This window comes from Vulpes vulpes, chromosome 9, assembly GCF_048418805.1.
Source record: "Vulpes vulpes isolate BD-2025 chromosome 9, VulVul3, whole genome shotgun sequence".
NCBI classification, from domain to species: domain Eukaryota; kingdom Metazoa; phylum Chordata; class Mammalia; order Carnivora; family Canidae; genus Vulpes; species Vulpes vulpes.
Genome location: NC_132788.1, coordinates 59,412,928 through 59,435,231, shown reverse-complemented (window position 1 = coordinate 59,435,231; position 22,304 = coordinate 59,412,928). Strand labels below are relative to the sequence as shown.

At 36.0% G+C, this 22,304-nt stretch overlaps 1 protein-coding gene across 3 annotated transcripts in view; it reads left to right on the top strand.

Annotated features, from left to right (window-relative positions):
- PPARG (peroxisome proliferator activated receptor gamma) overlaps positions 1-22,304 on the top strand; it is a 131,510-nt gene that overhangs the window by 36,982 nt on the left and 72,224 nt on the right. Inside the window, exon 1 of one of the 3 annotated variants that reach the window (XM_026016878.2) lies at positions 21,260-21,341. The exons of the other annotated variants lie outside the window; for them this stretch is intronic. Within the exon in view, the coding sequence (XP_025872663.2) occupies positions 21,260-21,341 (82 nt within the window). Of the gene's footprint in view, positions 1-21,259; positions 21,342-22,304 lie in introns of those variants that run through there. 3 annotated transcript variants of the gene reach the window in all.

Here is a 22,304-nt window from a genome sequence, read left to right as displayed (position 1 = left end):
CTTTTTGACTTATATGAATAATGCTGCAGTGAACCTATAAGTATTCAAGTATCTGTTTGGATCCCTGTTTTCAGTTCTTTTAGATAGATACCCAGGAGTAGAATTCCTGGATCATATGATAATTCTGTGTTTCACTTTTTGGGGAACCGCCAAACTGTTTTCCATAGCTACTATACTATTTTACATTCCCACCAGCAGTGTGCAAGGGTCCCAGTTCTCACATCTTCCTGAACTCTTCTTGTTTTCCATATTTTTTATTATAGCCATCCTCATAGGGGTAGGGGTAGACTGTTATGTCAATGTGGTTTTTTTTTTTTAAAGATTTTATTTATTCATGAGCAATGCAGAGAGAGAGGCAGAGACATAGGCAGAGGGGAGAAGCAGGCTCCATGCAGGGAGCCCGAAGTAGTACTCAATCCCTGGACTCCAGCCAGGATCATGCCCTGGGCCGAAGGCAGGAGCTAAACCACTGAGCCACCTAGGGATCCCCTTCATTGTGGTTTTGATTTGCATTTCCCTAATGACTAATGATGTTGAATATCTGTTCATGTGCTTATTGAACATGGAATATGTCCTTGGTTAAATATGTATTCATGTCCTTTGCCCATTTTTAAATTGGGCTGTTTGCCTTTGCCTTTTATTTATTGCCTTCTCTCACTTTTTAATTCATGTTCTCAACGTACTTCTCTATATAATCAAAAAGATAATATAATTTGAGCCCAGGAAATGCTTTCTATCTGCCTTTCATTGCCACATATGTTGGCTTAAGGTCAAATGCTTTGCATCCTGTTACCAAAATCAGTACCTAAGAATGTCTCTTCAAATGATAGATTTTTTTTTTTTTTGGATGCCTTGATGCTATGAAATTCCTTGCATTCTTTCCCAAATCTCAGTTTAATGAGCCCATGTGGAAGAGTTGGTGAGGGAAGCCCATGTGTAGGGTATGATTCATTATGTTGTTCTCTGGAAAATAAACATCCATTTTCAATTTTATTTATTTTATTTATTTATTTAAGAGAGAGAGAGACCATGAGTGGGGCAGAAGGAGCCTCCGCTGAGCAGGGAGCCTGATGTAGGGCTTGATCCTAGGACCCTGGGATCATGACCTGAGCCAAAGGCAAACACCTAACCAACTGAGCCACGTAGACTCTCCTCCATTTTCATTTTCCTAGAATGATGAAATTTTAGACCTGGAGGAAACCATCTCTGTCTCAAACTGGGATACACAGATTTTTGAAATCCACAAATATATTCTTGGGATCTGAGAGTTTTAGGATTCAAAAAATACTGTGTTTTTATATTAAGAATCTAAAAGGTCATCATAAACCCCAAATTTCACAATTCAAGGACATTTTAATGATTTCTTGTATCACTGTTCTCACCTGGGGGCTACAGGACTTCTGGGGAATCTAATAAGGACACAACCTTGGCAGGTGTCTTAAGATTTTTTTTCTTCCTTTAAAAGGGACCCATATATTATTAGTGAAGCTTAAGAAACTCCCATCAAAATCAACGCCCTTCCTCTTACAAAGAAGTCCTAGAGAAGTTAAGTGGCTCGCTAGAAAAACACAGCAAGTTAATAAAATCAACCAGAACTAAAACCCAAGTCTTGTAAGGCTTTATTCCATATTTTTTGTGCCAGTATAGGGTTACAGCAGGGATCCCGTCGTTACTGAGTTTAAAATATAGTTCGAAAGCAGATGAACAAGTAATAACTAAAATGACAAATGTGTGAAGGAGGAAAAGGGTAATTGTTGTATCGAATGATAGCAGGGTGGTTTAACCTAGTCTGAGTGGGCAAGAGATTTTTATGCTGACAATCGAAGAGAGAACAGGAATTAGCTGAAGGGAGCCTTGAGAAGAGAGCAGTGTTGTGTGGGGGCTCTGAGGTGGGAAAGGAGTAAAAAGACGCTTCAGAGGTAAACAGGGACCAGATTATTCCAGTATAGATTTAAGACAATTAGAAGTTGATACAGAGTTTCAAAAAGGAAGTGATGTAATCTGAGTGACATCTTTAAAAGGCACTCTGGCTGCAGGTGCAGAATTGATTGGAGAGGAGATAAAGGCAGATAGAGATGTAGGGAGACCATGTAGGAAGCAACAGGAAAGATGTGTGTAAGAGATGAGAGGAGCTTGGTTTAGGGTTGACAGAGAATTGGCTAAATGTATTTAACAAGTAGAATCGAAAGGACATGGTGATTGATTGAATGTGAGTATGTAGCAGTCAATTATGACTCCCTTTGTGGGGAGCCTGATCAGTTGGGAGATTGTTGGAACTGTTTACTAAAGGTAGGGTTCACTGAAGGAGATAAGTTTGGGGGAATAGATGATGAATACAGTTCTTGACCGTTAGCAGTTGAGTTCCTCTAAGCTGTTTCAGTGAACAACATCCCAAATAGATGTCCATATACAGAGCTGTGGCACAGAAGAGGCGCCTAGGGCAGAGATACAGATTTGGTTTCAATATATCCATGATATTTGAAACCTTCTATAATAGGATTGCCTAGGGAGAGCAAATGAAACTAGAAGAGTGAAAGAGCCTAAACCAGAGCCTTGAGGAAGGAGCAACCCAAGTGATAGGATAACTGGTATCTCAGGAGCCAGGAAGAAGACAGCAGGGGAAGAAATGCCAGGATTCAGGGGTCTGCTGTCTGATGGAGAAGTCAAATGATTAGTTCCATAAAATATTTGCCTACCTTACATACAGAGATAGATAGTTTTATGCTACTGATTGTCAAATTAAATATTTTTCCAGTCCTTTTGCCAAAATCTAGTCATGTGAAACATTGATAAACTGAGATGTACAATGTATATGTTTTTCTTGGTGAAACTGAATTTCTGGCTAACTTAGCCAGCTAAAAAACTCTTTTCATTTCTGGTTGCATGAAATCTTTCTTGGGGCACCTGGGTAGCTCAGTTGGTTTCGCACCTTCAGCTCGGGTCATGATCCCAGCATCCTGGGATTGCCACCCCGCATTGGGCTCCCTGCTCCATGGGGAGCCTGCTTCTCCCTCTTCCTCTGCCTGCCACTCCCCCTGCTGTGCTCTCTCTCTGTCTCTCTTTGACAAATAAATAAAACCCTTTTTAAAAAATTAAAAAATCTTTCTTAAACACAATAAGCCATTTTTCCATCTTGGTAGATACTGTAGGATGAAATAAAATATAAATTCATTTTAGATAACTGAATTGATGATTTGAGACCTTTTAATGTCTTAGTTTCATTTTGAATAGCAAATGACATTTTTCTGAAGATTATCTCAGGAAATGCTCTGGAAGCTACTTTTAAAAACAAATCACTTTTTAACTGCCTTTTTTGCCTCCCCTTAGCATTTATCCATTTTTTCTAAAGGTATAGGAACAACTTTCAGTACATTTAAAGGTACTTGACAGCTAATGAAAGTTATATTGTAATTGTTTTTATTTATTATCTGAATTTTCTATAATTCTAACTCAGTAAAACCAGGTATATCAGTATATTCCTCAGCAGTATTAATTTCATCAAAATGTGTACTCTGATCACTGTCCTCATATATAATACAGCTGTATCAAATCATTTTTACTGACATGACAGATAAATATATGTGTGCAGTAAAGATCCATCTGAAAAGTTACATCTAAATTAGGTTTGAGTAAATTAAGTCATGAGGCAGCTGCCCAGGGGATATTACCAATGCTAGTAATACCAGAGTGAATCTCTTAATAAAGTAAAATACCCTTTAAAATGGGGTCTGGGGAGAAGGAAACTAACATTTATACTTAACTCTGTGCTAAGTACTGCTAAGTGCCTTACATATATTATTTCTGAGTCTTGAAGTAGTTCTATAACTTGCCCAAAGTTACAGCCCAGATATGGGGTGGCACTGGAATTCTAACTTAAGTTTGTCTAATATTAAAACCAATATTCTTTCCATTCACACCTCTGTTTCTCACTGGAAGTCAGGAGACCTACATCCTAGCTACTATTCTGTTCTTCCTATAACTCCACTAATTTAGGATAAGCACAGTAATTTTTTTGCATTCATCCCCCAGGCATTCTTTTGCCCCTTCCCCTTGTCTAGAATGCCCCAAACTTCCCATTATGTGTTTGTTCATCCAGTTGTTAATCAGTTCATCAGTCAGCCAGACAATGGTCTTTATGTAGTAAGTTATTGAGGTTCTGTGACATAGATATGAAAGTGACATAGATATATGGTCTCTGTCTCGAAGGAGGTCACACTCTTCTAGTGTCTATACCTTGCTCACTGTATGTCTTCACTGAAATCCCATTTCTTCCATGGAGCCTTTTCTATGAACCATCCCATTTTTTTAAAAAAGACTATTTATTTATTTATGAGAATAACACAGAGAGAAAGAGGCAGAGACACAGGCAGAGGGAGAAAAAGGCTCCATGCAGGGAGCCCAATATGGGACCCAATCCCGGGTCTCCAGGATCACGCCCTGGGCCGAAGGCTGCGCTAAACCGCTGAGCCACCGGGGCTGCCCGAACCATCCCATTTTGATATGCTTTTCAGGAGTCCCTGTGAAACTTAGTCATTTTTCAATTATTTGGCAATTAACCAGATGCTACCTTGTGACATCTCTTCTATCATTGGCTAGAATCTTATTCAAATCATGAATCATTATTACTTAACTTTTCACCTCTTTGCATCTTGTTTCGCCAGGATATAAATTCCTTAAGGGCAGGTTTACCTTTCTCTATATTCCCACAGTGTCTTATAAATAGCAGAGGTTTTTTTTATTGGTTTCATTCAGCAAATGTTTGTTGTGTTAAATTTTTGAGTTCAGAGTTTTCTTTCTGGTCAAATGATCTTGGTCATCACTTAGCTTCCATGAGCCTCAGTTTTCAGTAATTCCTACCTCTTGAGACTAAATAAATGCGTAAAAATGCTTTGTACATTTAAAAATTTTAGACTATACAAGAGTTACTGATCATTTTATACTTTGTGGTATAAATAGCCCTATCCTGAATTCTTCTAATAGATACTTTGTGTCTCAACATTTACTTCACCTGTTCACTTGATCTATTTTTTATATTTATTATCCTACTATATAGTCTTTGCAGTTTAACTTATCTGTTTTAAGTTTATTTCTAATTTTCTCCTTTATTTTGCATATTCTCAAGCCTTAGTCTCATTTATGTTAATGGACATGAATAGTATAAACTGTACCAGATTAGCCTAATCTAATGGATCACAGGTCCATCCAATTAATGGGCCCATCATACTAAAAAACCAAGAATAATAGAAATTATTGTTAATTTTCTTTCAAGGTAGCTAAATCCATTCCCTTGTAATTTTAGATTGACATAAAAGGTTTGTTGTTAGGAATGTTGAGATGCTTTTTAGTCTCTATTAGTGTTTGGTATACTGTCCAAAAAATATATTAGGACTGGTACCTTCAAAACCAGTGTTGCTTTAGGTCATCTGTATGGGACTATGGCAGACTTAGTAACAACCCCAAAATACAATCATTTCAATAGCTAAGGCTTATGATTAAGACTTCCCAGATGTTAAGAATTTACTGAATTGCGTTATTCAGTCCTTATTACTTCTAATGCTTTGGTTAACTTCATGCTTTGGGGGGCACCTGGGTGGCTCAGTTGGTTAAGCATCTGCTTTCAGCTCAGGTTATGATCTCAGGGTCCTGGGACCAAGCCACATGTCATGCTTCCTACTCAGCGGAGAGTCTGGTTCTTTCTCTGCCTCATGCTCTCTCTCTCTCTCTCTCTCTCTCTCTCAAATAATAAAATCTTTTTAAAAACTTTAAAAGAACTTTATAAATTTGGTATATAAATTTAAATTTGGCTTTGGTTAGTCATCAAAGTTTATCTTACTGCCATCATTGAAATAAGCTTTTTTGATCATTTAAAAATATTTGTAATAGAGTCATTCTTTTCTCTGCTATTTCTGGAGTGTAATTCTTGTGTGGTTAATGTCTCTTACCTCTTGGAAGCCTTGAAATAAATATACTGACTATTATTGTTATTTATGTTGAAAGATATTAAAATGAGATTTGTAATCCAAATGGGCATTACTTACTTCACATCTGGTTGCTTGAAAAGTGGCCAGATGCAACAATTCTTAATGCAAGACAGCCTAGGGCAAACCTTTGCAATTCACACCCTCCTTTGCAAAACAACTGCCCTGTGTGAACCTTTCACATTAAGAAGAAAAGAAGAAAAAAAAAAACAAAGAAAATTTGCTTCACCGTACTTAATTTTAAATTTCCAATGAAAGTGTTCATAGGATTCCTACATTCAGTAGCAAACAACCATTAGAAGTGGAAGGCAATGTGCAATAAACAGTGGCAGCCTTGACCTAGTTTCAGGGCCAGGACCAAAGATAGGAAGCTTCTTTTCCTCTCTTACATCCCTCACTTTGCTGAATTTTTTTAAAAGTAGGCTCCATGCCGAATGTGAGGCTTGAATTCGTGACCTCAAAATCAAGAGCCGCATGCTGTGCCCTCCACCCTGCTGAATTTTAAAGTGATTATATTCCTGGTTGCCTGTGACGGTCTCAGTTTATGTCTGTTCTTTGAGTGTCGTTTATAGTATTGCCCTCTTTCACTCTCAGAAGTGTCCCAGGTTAGATAATAAAGTATATGGTCATCTTATTTCGTCCCTCAGAGACATTAACCAGGAGGTAAGGGCTGGGAATGATGAGAACGTATTAAAGGGAAAATGATAATGGGGTTGGGAGAGTCCTGGAACCAAAAGGCTACTGATCAGAATTCTCAATGAATAAGATGCAAGCTGAGCTGGAACCTGATTTGTGAATGCATTCTGAACATCATAAGATCCATCAGATTAATGCTGGCTCCTCATGGGGAGTGGGGAGAGGTAGAGGGCAAGAACCAGGTCAAGAGTTTGTGGTATCTTTTATGCAATACTAACGTTAAGCTTCCTGTCTGAGGTTTTCCATGTTGTGAGTCTCTCACCTCTTGATACTCTTTGAGGACTGTTGAAGCTGGTATCTAGTAGAAACACTTCACAGAATTATAAAAAAATAAAAAAAAAGATGGAAGATAATAGTTCTTTAGAAAAATGGAAACATATTCTAGATAACCTTCCTCTTCTTTGAAAAGCTTAGCTGATGGTCTCTGCCATTTACCTTAATAATCTACTCAGAAACTTAATTTTATTAACTATAGAAAGACTTGTTTTTTTTCTTTTAAAGAGTCCTCCAGATTTGATGGTTGTTATTTTTTAATACTCAACTGTTACATAGTGTCTTTCTTTTATTTAAAATAACTTTTTAAATTCTAAGAATGGTAGCTACCATTGAAAAATACGCAGAAAAACATAAAGCAAAAAACAATCATTTATAATCCGGTCACCCAGAAATAGCTAACAATAGCATAGCTCCTTTCAACCTTCTTATACATATATATTTTTTAATGAGTGTTCGATGGAGCTCTTAAATTATAACCATAAGGAAAATGGTTTTAGTGTTCTAGCAACAATAGGGAAATAATTTCTTACATTTGCATAGACCTTTAAAACGTGAAGTTTTTTGCCCATAGTAAAACATTTAATCCTCATAATATCTCTATAAGGCAGGAAAGATGTTACTTTCCATTTTATATATGGGGAAATTAAAGCCCAGAAGTGCTCAACGACTTGACCAAAGACATTCATAAGCAGTAAAATCTTGATTAGAACCCTGTGCTCCTTCACAATGCAAAACTCAAAAAATTAATTATACTAGAATTTTCTAGTACAAAAAAATGAATCCAGTCTAAAGAGCTAATTGTGAGAAACTAATTTTTTAGCTGGGAAAAGACTGTAAGGAAGAAGAGTGTTGTATTTGAATGATAGTCTTTAGGTTTATATAGGGGCAGTATCCAAAGAATAGTAACCATTTTTCTTAGAACCTCTTCTGAAAGTAAAACAGGGGGCTGAGTTTCCTGTGGACATTTAAATTTGGAGTAGAATACTTTCCTGAAGGCCTTTGAAAAGACAGTGTATTATCTGTTTAGAATTAACAATCAGTCAAATCTTGAACACCTAATGCTATACTAAAAAGAATAAATGAAGTAAAAGAGAAACCCTCTCATGATTTCAGAGGACTTGACAGTATACTTGAAGGAATAAAACAAATATATATGAAACAACCTAGGTCTAAATTATGTGGTATCGACTCTATGTAAATGAATTATTAGAGGCTAGAAATAATAGATACTCAAAGAGCGTTTACTTTATGCTAATCAAGAAAATATCATTAAATGTTATAAATAAGATCAAGAAGCCAGAAACAAGTCCTAGTGGATGGCAGAAAATAAGAATATACACATTCATTCACACATTAATGCAACATCCACCATATGCCATAGGAGTGACTAGATATATCGTTTTGAATAGAACTTAAGTTACATGTTAGGAAATAGTGAACAATAAGGTGGATGTGTGGGTGGATTATGGCAATATTATTAACATACGCAGAGGTTAGGTGTGATTCTAATTAGGGACAAGAGTTTAAATAGATGAGATCTAAACACGTATAATTCATTGAATAGAAGAGCTAAAGGGAAATGTTAGAAGTCCTGTAATCTACCTGCCTTTTCTTATTTCCGCTTTAAGAATGGAGAATTACAACCAGAGCCATTGTGACTTGCCTGAGTTTATAAACAGAGTTAGTGGCAGCCCTGAAGTTAGGGCAGAATTGAGTCCTGGTCTTCCACTTTACAATTATTTATACCATTCTGCCTCTTGACTCTTGAATTTAGCTAAAATATCTTTTCTTCCTCCCCACACCAGCTGTGTGAATACCAGATCTTAGATCCTCAATTAAAGGTTTGAATTATAATCATTATTCAGTCATTAGTAGAAAAATGTGGCTTAGAAAATGAATCTGTTTCATGTCTCAAACTCAGTGACTATCTTATTTATAAGATGACTAAAGGCTCAATGCGATTAAAGTATACAACTTGGGATAAATGTTTTATAGCCATGGCAGTGAAGATTCTGTATTTCAGAGCTTAGCTCTATCACTAACTAGCTATATAATTTTGTATAGGTCCTGCCACTTCTTTTTTCCTTATCTATAAAATATGAGGGTTAGAAACACTTTCAAAGCCTGGTTCAGTTATTTTATATAGCTATGCCTTCTTATCATTTGAATAAAAGCACAGACTTCTTTTAAGGAAAAAAAACAATTCTTAGGATTCTCAACATTCAGATAATTTTTATTGTAATGTAACTTAAATATGTACAAAACTAGCTATAAACTTTTGATGCATAGATCTTACTTACAACCAAAACAAATCAAGTAACAAGTTACAAAATTCTTAGCATTCACATTAATACTTCAAAATGGAAATGACTGCTGTAATGTGTTTTTGAGGTTCTGTGCCCTGTACAATTCAGTGCCATATATCTTTTTTCTTTTTTAAATTTTTAAGAATTCTTTGTTCAGTGCCATATATCTGATTAAATTTTCCCTCAGCTTTTCTCTTACTGAACTTTTCTGTGAAACAATCCTGACAGTGTTACTGGATCTCATTTGGTTTTCACTTAACTTAAATGAATCATCTATGTGTTAAGTCTACCTGTGCCCTTGTGTCGTGAATCTTGGACAACTAAAGTAATAAACTGGGCACCATATTTGAGTTTATGAAATCATAAATACAAACTGTGAACCTGCATGTATTTGGTTACAAAATCATCCAGATAGCCAGATAACCTAAGATATAATTGTTTCCATTTTTATCATTAAAATGAAAGGAAAATTGAAAATGTAGAATTAAAAACTTTGTATCAAAAATTGGAAATAATTTAAATGTCCATCAACTATAAATGGATAGCCAAAATATGGGATACTCATATACAGCCTGACCTAGATTATTCATCAATAAAAAGGAATTTACTACCATTACATACTATAACATCGATGAACCTCAAAACAATAATCTTAAATTTAAAAAGCCAGAGGGACACCTGGCTGGCATAGCCAGTAGGGCATTTATTTGGCTCTTGACCTTAGGGTTGTGAGTTCAAGCTCTACATTGGGCATGGAGCCTACTTAATTTAAAAATGAAAAACAAAAATGAAAGACAGACACAAGACCTTTTTGCATGATTATATTTATATGAAATGTCCAGGAAAAGCAAATCTGTAAAGACAGAAAAGTAGATTTGTGGTTGCATGGGATTGGGGTGAGAACTGGGATTGATTGTAAATCAGCATGGAAGATCTTACTGGGTGATGAAAATGTTCTAAAGCTGATTTATGATGATGGTTACAAAACTTGGTAAATTTGGGACGCCTGGGTGGCTCAGTGGTTGAGCATCTGCCTTTGGCTCAGGATGTGATTCTAAGGTCCTGGGATCGAGTCCTGCATTGGGCTTCACACAGGGAGCCTGTGTCACCTTCTGCCTATGTCGCTGCTGACCTCTCTGTGTCTCTCATGCATAAATAAAATCTTTAAAAAAAAAACTTGGTAAATTTACTAAATTTCATTTAATTGTACACTTAAAATGAATTTTTATGGTATATAAAATATACCTCAATAAAGTTGTTAAAGCTTTTTATAAAGTTTTTTTTTTAAACTAGGACTTCTAGAAATATATATCCATAGATATCCCTTCCCCATGATAAGGAGACCAGGTTAAGGAAAATACCATTATAGTGGAATAAAAAATATCAGAGGTCATGGATTCTATTCTAGCTTTGACTTTGGCATTAACTCTGTATTACCTTGGGCAAGGCCTCAGCAAGTCACTTAATCTCTTTGTGCCTTAGTTTCCCCACCTGCAAATGAAGAAGGGGTTAGATAATATGTTCTCTAAGACCTCCTGTAGATACAACAACTTTATCTTCACATTTCTGTCATCCTCTCTCAGTCTCCTATTTATCATCCTCCCCTCTCCTCCCTGTCACATGTTGTTTTCACAGCTCCTTTAAGCAGCTGGCATATTGCTTGTCTCATTAACTCTTGGTCACTAAAACTTCCTGACCTTACTGCATAGGTCTTTCGAGTACACAGTTCCCAGAATGTTTATCTGAAAGTTCCATACTAGACTGAATGCCGCATCATTCATTAATCTCCCAGAGGCTGTATTCTCATCCTCTGTAACTCTTATGGATGCTCTTCCATAGATAATAATACACTTCCCCTTCAGGCAGTACATGAAAGAAACAATGGACGATACAATGGAATCATCCTATAAAATTACACAGAATGAGAATCTGACCCATTGTTTTCTCCTGCTGCCTAAGGAAGAAGTTGTACTCTTTGGATCCCCATAAAGATATTGGCTTGTCCACCTCCTCAGATTCCCAAGTAACAATTAAGCAATCTGGCCTTCTTCCCACTTCTCTTTTCAATGTGTAGGATCCTTGTCAACTTGCCCAGAATGACTTTAGGCATTTTGAGCTGTTCATCTGTGCAATAGATAAATAAAAACATAATTAGAAGGAGGACTGATTTAAGACTCAATTTTATTTTTATTTCTATTGAGAGTGTGTGTGCCCATTTCAGAACTGTTACTTCTTGTCTGTCTTCTTCCTTTTGTGTTCAGTAAGATGGTTCTGAATGTTTCAAATGAAAAGTTTCTTCAAATGAGGCTTATGTTTATAAGTATAGAAACATAGCATCTTACTGCCTAGAGCTGAGTATATCTGAAGAAAAGCAACCTTGGGTATAAGGAACAAAACTTGGTGTTTGGAATGTGATTTAATTAGTCCATAAACCTGTCAGGAATCATGAACTGTCTTCCTAAAGCTCTGCTGATACACAATATAATTTTGGAAGAATGAGTTAAGTTTGTATTCTACGTATCCCCTATAATTTAGGAATAAGCATTTGATAAAAACTGCAGGTCCCTGTTAATAAAAATTGTTAGGTAAAACTGTAGCATTAGTTATTTTATTAGGGGTTGATAAGTGGTTTTGTATTGCCATAAAAAAAAAAATGAAGCAGGGGATGAGTATCTTGGTTGTAACTATCAGGACCAAAAGAATAATAGAGAAAATTGAAGTTGAAATATAATTATTTAGAAATGATTGAAAAAAGAGAAACTTAGATATATAAATATCTTATGATATGAACATTCAGTGAATGGAAGAAATAGATATACTCCAAACAAGAAAGTTTGGTGTTGATACCTACCATTTTAATGACAGAGAACAGATTAGATATTTATTTTTCCTTTGTAGTGGGAACTATGTTTCAGGGTATCCACATAGTTGTACTTTCCAAAGGAAAGCTCTACCTCATCAAAAAAAGTGACATTTTTCATTTCATAAACTCAAAGTATTGATTCAGGAGATTATTATTAAATGGGTTAAAATCTTTAAACGAGTGATTTGTGAAACTCAACATCCTCATATGCCAAAGCCACAGCACACAAGTTGCTTTCTAGATGCAAGGAGAAAAAAGTAGCCTAACAATGGAGAGATCTGACTATCATTAGTAGTCGATCTTAGCATCATCAGTGGTCAGTCACGTGCTGTGTCTCTGATGTGATCTAATGGGAAGGCTGGAACATCACCTGTGTTACATTCGAGTAAAAACTGTTTAACTGGAATTTGTAGATCTTTAAATATGACACTCAGTTTATAAGTAACACAGGCTAGAGAAGAAAGGTAAACCATATCACAGGAAAGCAACCAGATGAATCCAGGGGGATGAAACATTCTATGTGATACCTGACCTGATCTCTTCAGTTAGTCAGTAGCCTTAAAATTAAGGAGAGGCTTTTAAACTGATTTAAGGGACAAATAACCAGATGCATTTCATTATCCTGGATTAGATTCAAGTTTGGAGCAAACCAGCTATAAAGGAACATTTTGGGTCAGCTGGGGAAGTTTGAATATGGACTGGATATTATTTGTAATGAAAATTAAATGGAAAAATAGAAAGATGAAGATTATTGACTTGAAGAAGCAGGTTACTACTGCTAAGTATCATATCTCATTTTTTTAAAAAAAATTGTAAATACTGTATGTATGTACTTAAGTGTGTGATTGATATATATATATATATATATTTTTTTTTTAGACTCATACATATGCTCAAAAAAAGAAACAAACACAGTTCAATATCAATGATCTGTAAGTGGTAGGAATAAAATGACTTAGTTTTTAAATTTTCAACCATCAAAGTAGACTGGTTCTGTAATAATAAAAGGTTATTAAACAACAACAACATGCAGAAAAGCAACAGTAGGGGATCCCTGGGTAGCTCAGCGGTTTGGCGCCTGCCTTTGGCCCAGGGCGCGATCCTGGCGTCCCAGGATCGAGTCCCTCGTCGGGCTCCTGGCATGGAGCCTGCTTCTCCTTCCTCCTGTGTCTCTGCCTCTCTCTTTCTCTCTATATCTATCATGAATAAATAAATAAATAAATAGATAAATAGATAAATAAATAAGTAAATCTTTAAAAAAAAAAAAAAAGAAAAGCAACAGTGTACTTTGTCTTTTAAGGAAAATAAATATGTTTCCTTTGAGGAAAGAAGGTACAAAGACTAGAAAACACTTTCTTATCTTTCAGAAACATCTGGTAATAGTTTGTAGCTGTAAAGCTTTGCCTATTTGTCTTTACTCAATGTGGCATAAAGAGTCAGACCTGGCTTTGAATTCAAACTCTGTCAATCACAAGCATTTTTACTTTTGGCAAGTTACCTTATTTCTCTAAACCTCTCTTTTCTCATCTAAAAGAATAGTTGTGAGAACTAAAGACAATTGAAATAAATCAGTGCCTGGAATGGAATAGGCTCCCCAAATTATAATATTATGAATTCTTATCAAAAATTTAAATCTTACATGACAACTTGATTAATAAAGTAATAAAAAGCAGTTATCAACTGGCATTGCTGTTGCTTTTATTTAGTTTTTTTAAATGAAGTTTTCATTTTGGGATAATTTTAGATTTATAAAGAAGTTGCAGATATATTCCAGAAAGTTCTCATATAACCTTCACCCAATTTCTCCTATTGTTAACATTTTATATTACCTGCTATTGCTTTTAAATGTGTTCTATGAACAAAAATATGTTTCATGAAGAAATGATATACAAGTGGAGTATGGAATCTTCAAAAACAAGTAGGAATTACAAGTTCACTTCTACTAAGGAATTACAAGTTCACTTCTACTAAGTAGACCACTGCATTCCTGATAGTGTTTACAGAGTTGATAGAAAATAAAGTATAAAAAAAAAGAAAAGAAAGTATAACTTTATGCCCCAAATCCATTACCAGGTTCCACATTGTAGCCCTATTCAGTACTTGCTATTGTTTTCTTATTTTGCTTTGAATAACCTCCCAGTGGCATTGTGAAATTCAAGTGAGGTTAAAAATAACCATACAGCTCCAACGTATTATTTTTTTAAATTAGAGTACTGTTACCTCAAAGTGAAAGTTTTTACATAGTAATCTCATTATTTTCATAAGAACGAAGAACTCTGTCAGTAGAAAAGACAGCTGTTTTACCAGAAGAATTCCAGAATGCTAGGATGACTCTTGAAGAGTGTATGAATGAGGCAAAAGGACATTTGTCAGCAAAATGAATTCCCGAATTGATTGCTTAAATATTACTGTATTTTATTTACCAAGTTGCCATTGAATACTTTGTAGAAAGCAAAGTCTCTAAACTCTGTGATGAACTATGGCATTCTCATTGGTGATTCATGCACATTAAGTGAATCATATCATAATACAAATGCTTTCATCCTGATAGACTTCTAACATAATTATTAGCATTCAGGATAATGGATCAGACAAATTATTTGAACATTTTATTGCATCATTTTTATGACAGAGCATACATAGTTTGGAGCTTTGGACTGGGAATGAAGAAAGGTGATTTCTTCTGCTCCTAATTATCTGGTAATACCTTGGGCAAATCATTTGATTTTTCTGGAACTTATTTTACTTATGTGAAAAATTAAGAGTTTGAATGTATTAATCTCCTTGGTATTAAGTTTTTATGAGTCTGTGATCTCAATATCCATATATTTCCTTTGGTATAGTTGCAAAATTGGTAAATTGTTTTATGCAAACTAAATTTGTATATAGCATTGTGGCTCTGAGCTTGCTTTAGGATGTTTGTGGAATTCTAGTGTGGTTCACCAGTGAGAAGATATGTTACCTAGAGAATCTCCATATAACTGATCTGAAAAATTAATTGTTAAAATCTGAACAGGGGAAGAAGATACTTTTTAGAGGCTTAGGACTTTACATAACATAAATACAGGTCAATTGATAATACAACCCATGGTATTTTGTTATGTTAGAAACTACATTACTGGAGAACTTCAGATATTATAGGCAAAGACAAGTTGACATACTTTAGGTGGGATGTTTTGGTTCAAAGGTACAGTAATTTGAAAAGTGTTTAATTGATCACTAGAGAGCGGTTAGACAGGTTAGGCTCTTTTTCAGGTATTACTGGCAAGTTAACTTTTGAAGGGGGAAAAGAAGAGGAATTTTTTCATTGGTTTTCCCTTGAAATCAAAATGACATATTAGTTTAAAATATTAATCTATATAGAAAATCTTACTTTTTTTGAAAATCTGAACCAAATTAGAGTTTTTGATTAAAGAAGAATGGACTTCACCTTTAAAAAAAAAATAGTAATAGCACAGATGTTCTCAAGAGCAGCCTTCCTTTGTTTCTTTCCATGGGAGGATCCGGCTTGCTGTGATGGTCACAGTGGAATTTACATCTTAGGATACAGGATTATTTGTTCCTCTCTTAGGCATGTGTCCGGTTGGAACATCATTGATTCCATGTTGTGTCCTCTGTGGCTGTGAAGAAACCCTGGATTGATGCAACCACAGCTAGAAAATTAAGTTCTGAGCCCACTTTAATTGGTAGGAAAAGGCACCTGTTCTGGGTAGGGGGAGCAGTGAGCTTAGATAGTCAGTCATTCTGCTTGTTTGCAATTATCTGGTGTCTTCTGGAGTATGACAGGGATATGTCTTGTTGGAACAAGAAGAAAACCAATGTTTTTGTCAGTTCATTAGTCTCTAACTCTTCCTTGAATGATCCGTGTGAGACAGATGTGCACGCAGCTGTTCTTTCAAATTCTCAACATAAACAGAAACAATAAACATGTGTTTTATGCCAACTAGGGACACTGTGCTAGGCTCTAGAAATATGAACAGGTGTTAGATCTTGTTCTTCCAAGAAGTACCCAACCTTTGGGGCCAGCATAAGTATTCATAGCACTCGAAGCATTAAGTGAAGCAGCTTTTAAAATGGGGTTATAGCAAAAGAAAAAAAATACCGTATACACTTTTATTTTTATTTTTTCCATATACACTTTTATACCAATACTAACACAGCTTATATTACATGAAAGAAAAAGAAAGCAATTAAAGCAGTTTTAAAGATTCAATTTTACTCTAGAGCGTAAAATCCAAAATCCAAATTTAACCCTACAGCTTCCAAGAATAACACAACACAAAAATATTTAAGATTCTATTTTATGAGGATATTGGATATAAATTGTTCTCAACACTGAATAATGCTTTAAACAACCTTATCCATATATAATGCCATGTTTTCATTAACCATGGATTTTTAGACATTCTCTTGTTACTAAATCATGCACAGTTGTTGTTATGTCCAGTTCATCATGGACATAAAATGTCCATGTCCAGTTGCCTTCTCCTAAGTGTACTAAAATTTTTGGAGTTTTCTCTCTAATATTCAGATTCTCTTGGCTTAAGACAGGAATCATAAATAATACTGAAGACCAAATACTGACACATAGCCTTCTCAAATACCAAACTACATTTTTTTTTCAAGTGTCATAAACAAGGACAGAATTAAGTCAGTCTTTCGGCCTTCTCACTATACAACCATTCCTAATTGTCCTCATTCTTCTTCTTGCTGTTCATGTCTACTCTACCTACCATCACATCCATACCCCTGTATCTCCAGAGTCCAAGAGGAGATGACCTCCCAACCTCTGTATCACACAAAACACTGTATCCCTCAGTAGGAGAGGTTGAGTTAACTTTTGTGCAAGTGCATAGCGAAGGTGGTCTTCTACCATTGCTCCTCACTCTGCTGAATTAGCAAGGACTAGCCTTCAAAGGGGGTTCTTGGTGGGGTGGAAGGCCGTAGACTTCTTTGTAGAGGCACCCTTCAGATGCAAAGCACTGAAATGCAGTTGGTGTGTAAAACATCTAGACATGGTCTACAGCTCCAACATCTTACATTACAGTCCCATTTACCAGCATGCTCTTTTATGCATCTCATTATAATACTCTTTAGATTTTGGTATTATGAAGAGTAGGACACTGGGGAATCGTTAAGGCCTTGAAGATAGAAATACATGCATGTCAAAACTCTCATAATTTTCTGGTGATCATATACTGTCCAGTGATAGGAATGACTATATTTAAGCATATATATTATTTCTGATGTCAGTGTGTGCTAATTGACCTTCAAAGTTAAGTGAGCTAAAGATCACTCTTTTAGGTATATTTGGATAGTTTTGATAAATAAATATGAACTTACTGAGGATAAGAACTTAGGATTATTAATGAATTTTATCTCCTATACCTAGAACAATACCTGGCACTCAGAAGGTATTTGATAAATATTTGAGGAAAACATGGATAGAGTAAGTCTTTTCAGTATCTCAGAGCAAAGCAGATTCCTACTTAGATACAAATGAGATTGGCTCAGTTTATTTTTGTCCATATGAACAAGTTCTCATATGACCTGGTGCTACAGTGTGATACAAAATATTAAAATATAGTTACTGGGGTGCCTGGGTGGCTCAGTCAATTAAGCATCAGACTCTTGGTTTTGGCTCAAGTCCTGATCTCAGGGTCATAGGATTGAACTCCCCCCGCCCCGTCTCCCCTCCCCAGGCCACACAGCAGGGAGTCTGCTTGAGATTCTCTTCCTCTGCCCCTCCCCCTACCCCCCCTCACACACTCTTTCTCTCTCAAATAAATCTTAAAAAGTTAATAAATGTTGTTACTAACATTAAAAATATGATTCAAAATCCACATTGTGTTTTGTTAGTAACTTGGGATGTTTTCAATATTGCTTGATATCCTGTCAAGAGTTTAAATAACATTTACTTACCCTGCAGTCCACATGTTGATAAAACTTGTTGATAAAAATTGTAATTTTTGCTTATTGACTATTTCTGAAATCCACAAGATAAGAACACATCCATCTTGTTCATCAAACCAGCACCTAACTCAAGGCCTGACAATATATTCTGATTTTTTGCCAATAAATATTTGTTGAACAAATAAATGAGTGAAATACAGTGAACAAGACAGGTTGTCACTCTCAAATAATACAGTCCAAGGGGAGAAGGGAGGACAGAATGTGGTATGTGCTGTAAGACTAGATGCCATTAGATTCAGATGTTAGGGAATAATTAGCTCTTAAAAATAATTTTATATTTGAATATTTAAAGCACAGTGTGAGAACTGTTAGGAGGTTGGAAGGTATAGCTACAACAGTAGATGGACAAGTTGAATGGTGTCTGAGTGGGGAGGAAAAAGAGAATAGAAGTAACAGTAGATGAGGAATCCAGAAATTAGTCCCTTTGATAATAGTTGGAAAGAATGGATCTGTGTATTGTCCAAATAGTAAAAGATACCACGGTACAACTGGAGGACCAGGTTAAAGCCATTGGCCTCAGAAACTAAACTGAGATCCCCAGATAGAATTTTGTGTTATGAATGAGCTACATCATCATTGAAGAAATGTAGGAATGAGAGGAAAAAAAAGTCATTGAGAAACTCCCCACACCAACTACATATCCATGAGTATTGAAAAATAAATAACACAGTTATTGACTGATACTCCTTGAAGGAGTTAACATACTTTCCTCTTAACAGCCTATACTCTCTCCCTGAGGTGACTGATTTATTAAAAGAGGTAATTTAGACACTTTTTAAAAAAGATTTTATTTATTTATTCATGAGAGATACACACACAGAGAGAGGCAGAGACACAGGCAGAGGGAGAAGCAGGCTCCATGCAGGGAGCCCGACATGGGACTCGATCCCAGGATAACGCCTTGAGCTGAAGGTAGACGCTCAACCACTGAGCCACCCAGGTGCCCCAGTAATTCAGACACTTCTAAGAGTAGAAGTTGATGAAGACCAATAATAAGCTGGCCTGGGAATTAGATAGCTAAAAACCTGGATTCTAGTTCCAGCACTGTCACTACCTACCTATTTAACCTGAAGAATTTACTGTCATTTGGGGCCTTATTTTCTCATCTTATTAACAGAGTGTTAGATTTTTATCAAGAGTTTCACTTTAGGGATGCCTGGGTGGCTGTGGTTGAATGTCTGCCTTTGACTCAGGTCATGATCCCAGCGTCCTGGGATCGAGTCCCTCATCAGGATTCCCACAGGGAGCCTGCTTCTCCCTCTGCCTGTGTCTCTGCCTCTCTCTGTGTGTGTCTCATGAATAAATAAATAAAGTCTTTTTTTTTTTTAAAGAGTTTCACTCTAAGATGATATCCTTCTGCCTGTTTTATCCTTTTTATAACTCTGGCATAATTTTAACATTTTAATAAACTTGTTCTTTTTTTTTTTAATTGGAGAGACATTGGGATCTGAGTACAAGATTGGATAGAGGATAGGGAATCAAGTGAGAAACTGCCATTTCATAAGAAGAAAACTAAAATTTGCTTTCCAAACTCAAGCACATCTTAGGACATTGAGGAAGAGTATCTGTAGCAGAATAGGGTTTAAATTTTTGTTCTGTTTTACTAGCAAGAAGGAAATTATCCTTGACTTCTACAATTGATTTTTATCTATCATATATTGAACCAAAAATGGTGGACTAGTCACACTTTTAAATATTATGATTATGTCTGTAATACAAGGAAATTTCTCAGCATTGAGAGGGAAGGAGAAACTCCTTTATTGACAATTCAAGCTGAATAACCTAGTTCTACACACCTATAATTACCTTAGTCATTTGGACTGTCAAGGAGCTTGCTTTAACTTGAACTATCTTAGTAAAAGTTTCTTGGTTTTCAAAGGTATTTAAGCAATATCAATGCCCAGTTCTCCACTTTATTCTGTGCTCTGAGATCCTGTGAGCATTTTCCCCACCAGGCTGTTGCTGGGTGATTAACAGGGAAACTTTTGCTAGTTCCCCTGCAGGATGACCAGTTAGCTACTCAATGTAGATTAAATAGATAGACTTATTCCACTTGGAGAATACTGGGTTAAGTTGAAGGGAATTATTGCCATCTGGTATATCGCCCTAAGTGGGGGCATCTTTATTACATCCACAAGTCACTGCAATTCTATCAGGCCACTTATGTGACAAGTGGGGACCTGCTTCCATGCTGAAGTTTGGCACGGCTTGTGTTTCTCCTTGCCAAAAAGGGCAAAGGACTTGAGCAAGAAGCCAGCTTTCTCCTGATTACAAAACTGACCACAGTTCCTCGCCAACCTATCAGTGTGAGTCAATTTTTTTTTTTTTTTTGGCTAATACATTATTCTTCTCAGAGAGAACTCCACTTTTTTTCATTATGACATGGCATTTATCATTTAAACATCTGCTATGTTCAGACATGGGTACAGCAATACTGCCTTTGCCTAGTGATGGATAAACTTAATAATCAAGTGACTAAAAAAGCAAACCCTGATACACGACATCTAAACTATATCTCTCAACTACTTAATTTTATAGAATTTGTTAGTATCATTTTGGCCTTTCTAAAGTTGGCAAACAAATGCCTCAGAAAATAACATTTCAGCAGCATGCTGATGCCAAACTTTAAAATACAAGTACATGTTTGAATTAAATAGTTTTCTTCAGATAATAACAGTTTAGAGATTCAACCAGGGATGGGCAGCTAGAAAAAAAATGTTGTTGAAGTAAGTTTATCTGGTACTTCATAACCCAGAGATGTAAAGTTTAAGAAACAACTGAAAATAGAACAATCTCTTTGCTCCGATAGCTCTAAATACTGTACAACTCACACCCCTCACAAGACACAGAACATGTGGGTCACTGGCGAGACAGTGTGGCAATGTTTTCCTTGTAATGTACCAAGTCTTGCCAAAGCAGTGAGCAACATCATGACACAACATTTGTCACAGCTGGCTCTCTAACAGGACAGTACCAGCCAATTCAGGCCTAGTCCTTTGTGGATTTATTCCCACCTCTCCCAAATATTTGGAAACTGATGTCTTAACTCATTGGTTGTGTTCACAAGTTCTACTACTGCAAGTCTTTTTCTTTTAATGGATTGGACTTTTGCAAGAAATAGACAAAATATCAGTGTGAATTACAGAAAATCCCTCTTCCATGCTGTTATGGGTGAAACTCTGGGAGATTCTCTCATTGACCCAGAAAGCGACTCCTTTGCTGATACACTGTCTGCAAGCACTTCACAAGGTAAAGTCAATTTCAGATACGGCTCTTGGGTTACTTTGGGCATTTATAGAATGGTAAAATTGCTCTTGTCGTTTGTTTTCCAAGTTACATTCTAGTATGAGATGTCTCTAGGCCACTATTTTAATGTCTACTTTGCTGTGTTTGTGTTCACTTATAAGCATCAGAGCTTTGAAAAAGAAGCCTAAACTAATCCATATTTATCTCTATGCATAGCTCCCATTTCCTGAATTTTAAGCATTAAAGGTATGTTTACATTTTTAAAGATCCTATTCATTTTTATTTTCTAGTTTTATATATTTTCCTTTTTAAAAAAATTATTTATTTATTCATGAGAGACACAGAGAGAGAGGCAGAGACACAGGCAGAGGGAGAAGCAGGCTCCCTGTGGGGAGTCTGATATGGGACTTGATCCCAGGACTCCGGGATCATGTCCTGAGAGAAAGGCAGATGCTCAATTGCTGAGCCACCCAGGTGTCCCTATATATTTTCCTAAATATACTTAAGGTCTTTTTAGAATACCTGGGGTGGGGGGAGTGTCCCTTTTCCCGTTTTATAGTCTTATGGTACATATCTTTCAGGCGGCTTTTATCCCTCCCACAGCATTTTTATTCCTCTTAAAGCTCTCTCAACATGTTTTTGTTCTACTTTGAAATCTAGATATTTGTACATGTTATCTTGCCAGAGAAGTGTACACTGAGTGTAAAACCAGCTTATAATCTTCTTTAGATTTCTTAGGATACCTAGCATGGTGCCTAATGCATTATAGAATAGATTGTGGGGCCTCGGAGAATGTCTATTCCAAGCATTTCATTTTACACACAAAGAAAATAACATCCCTAAATGCCTATTGCATACTAAGTAAATGATTAGCTATTACTTGCACTCAAATATATAAGATTCAAGCAGATACCTCATTTTTCAAAATTCCTTTCTTGACCATTGCAAAATATAAGTTCTTCATTT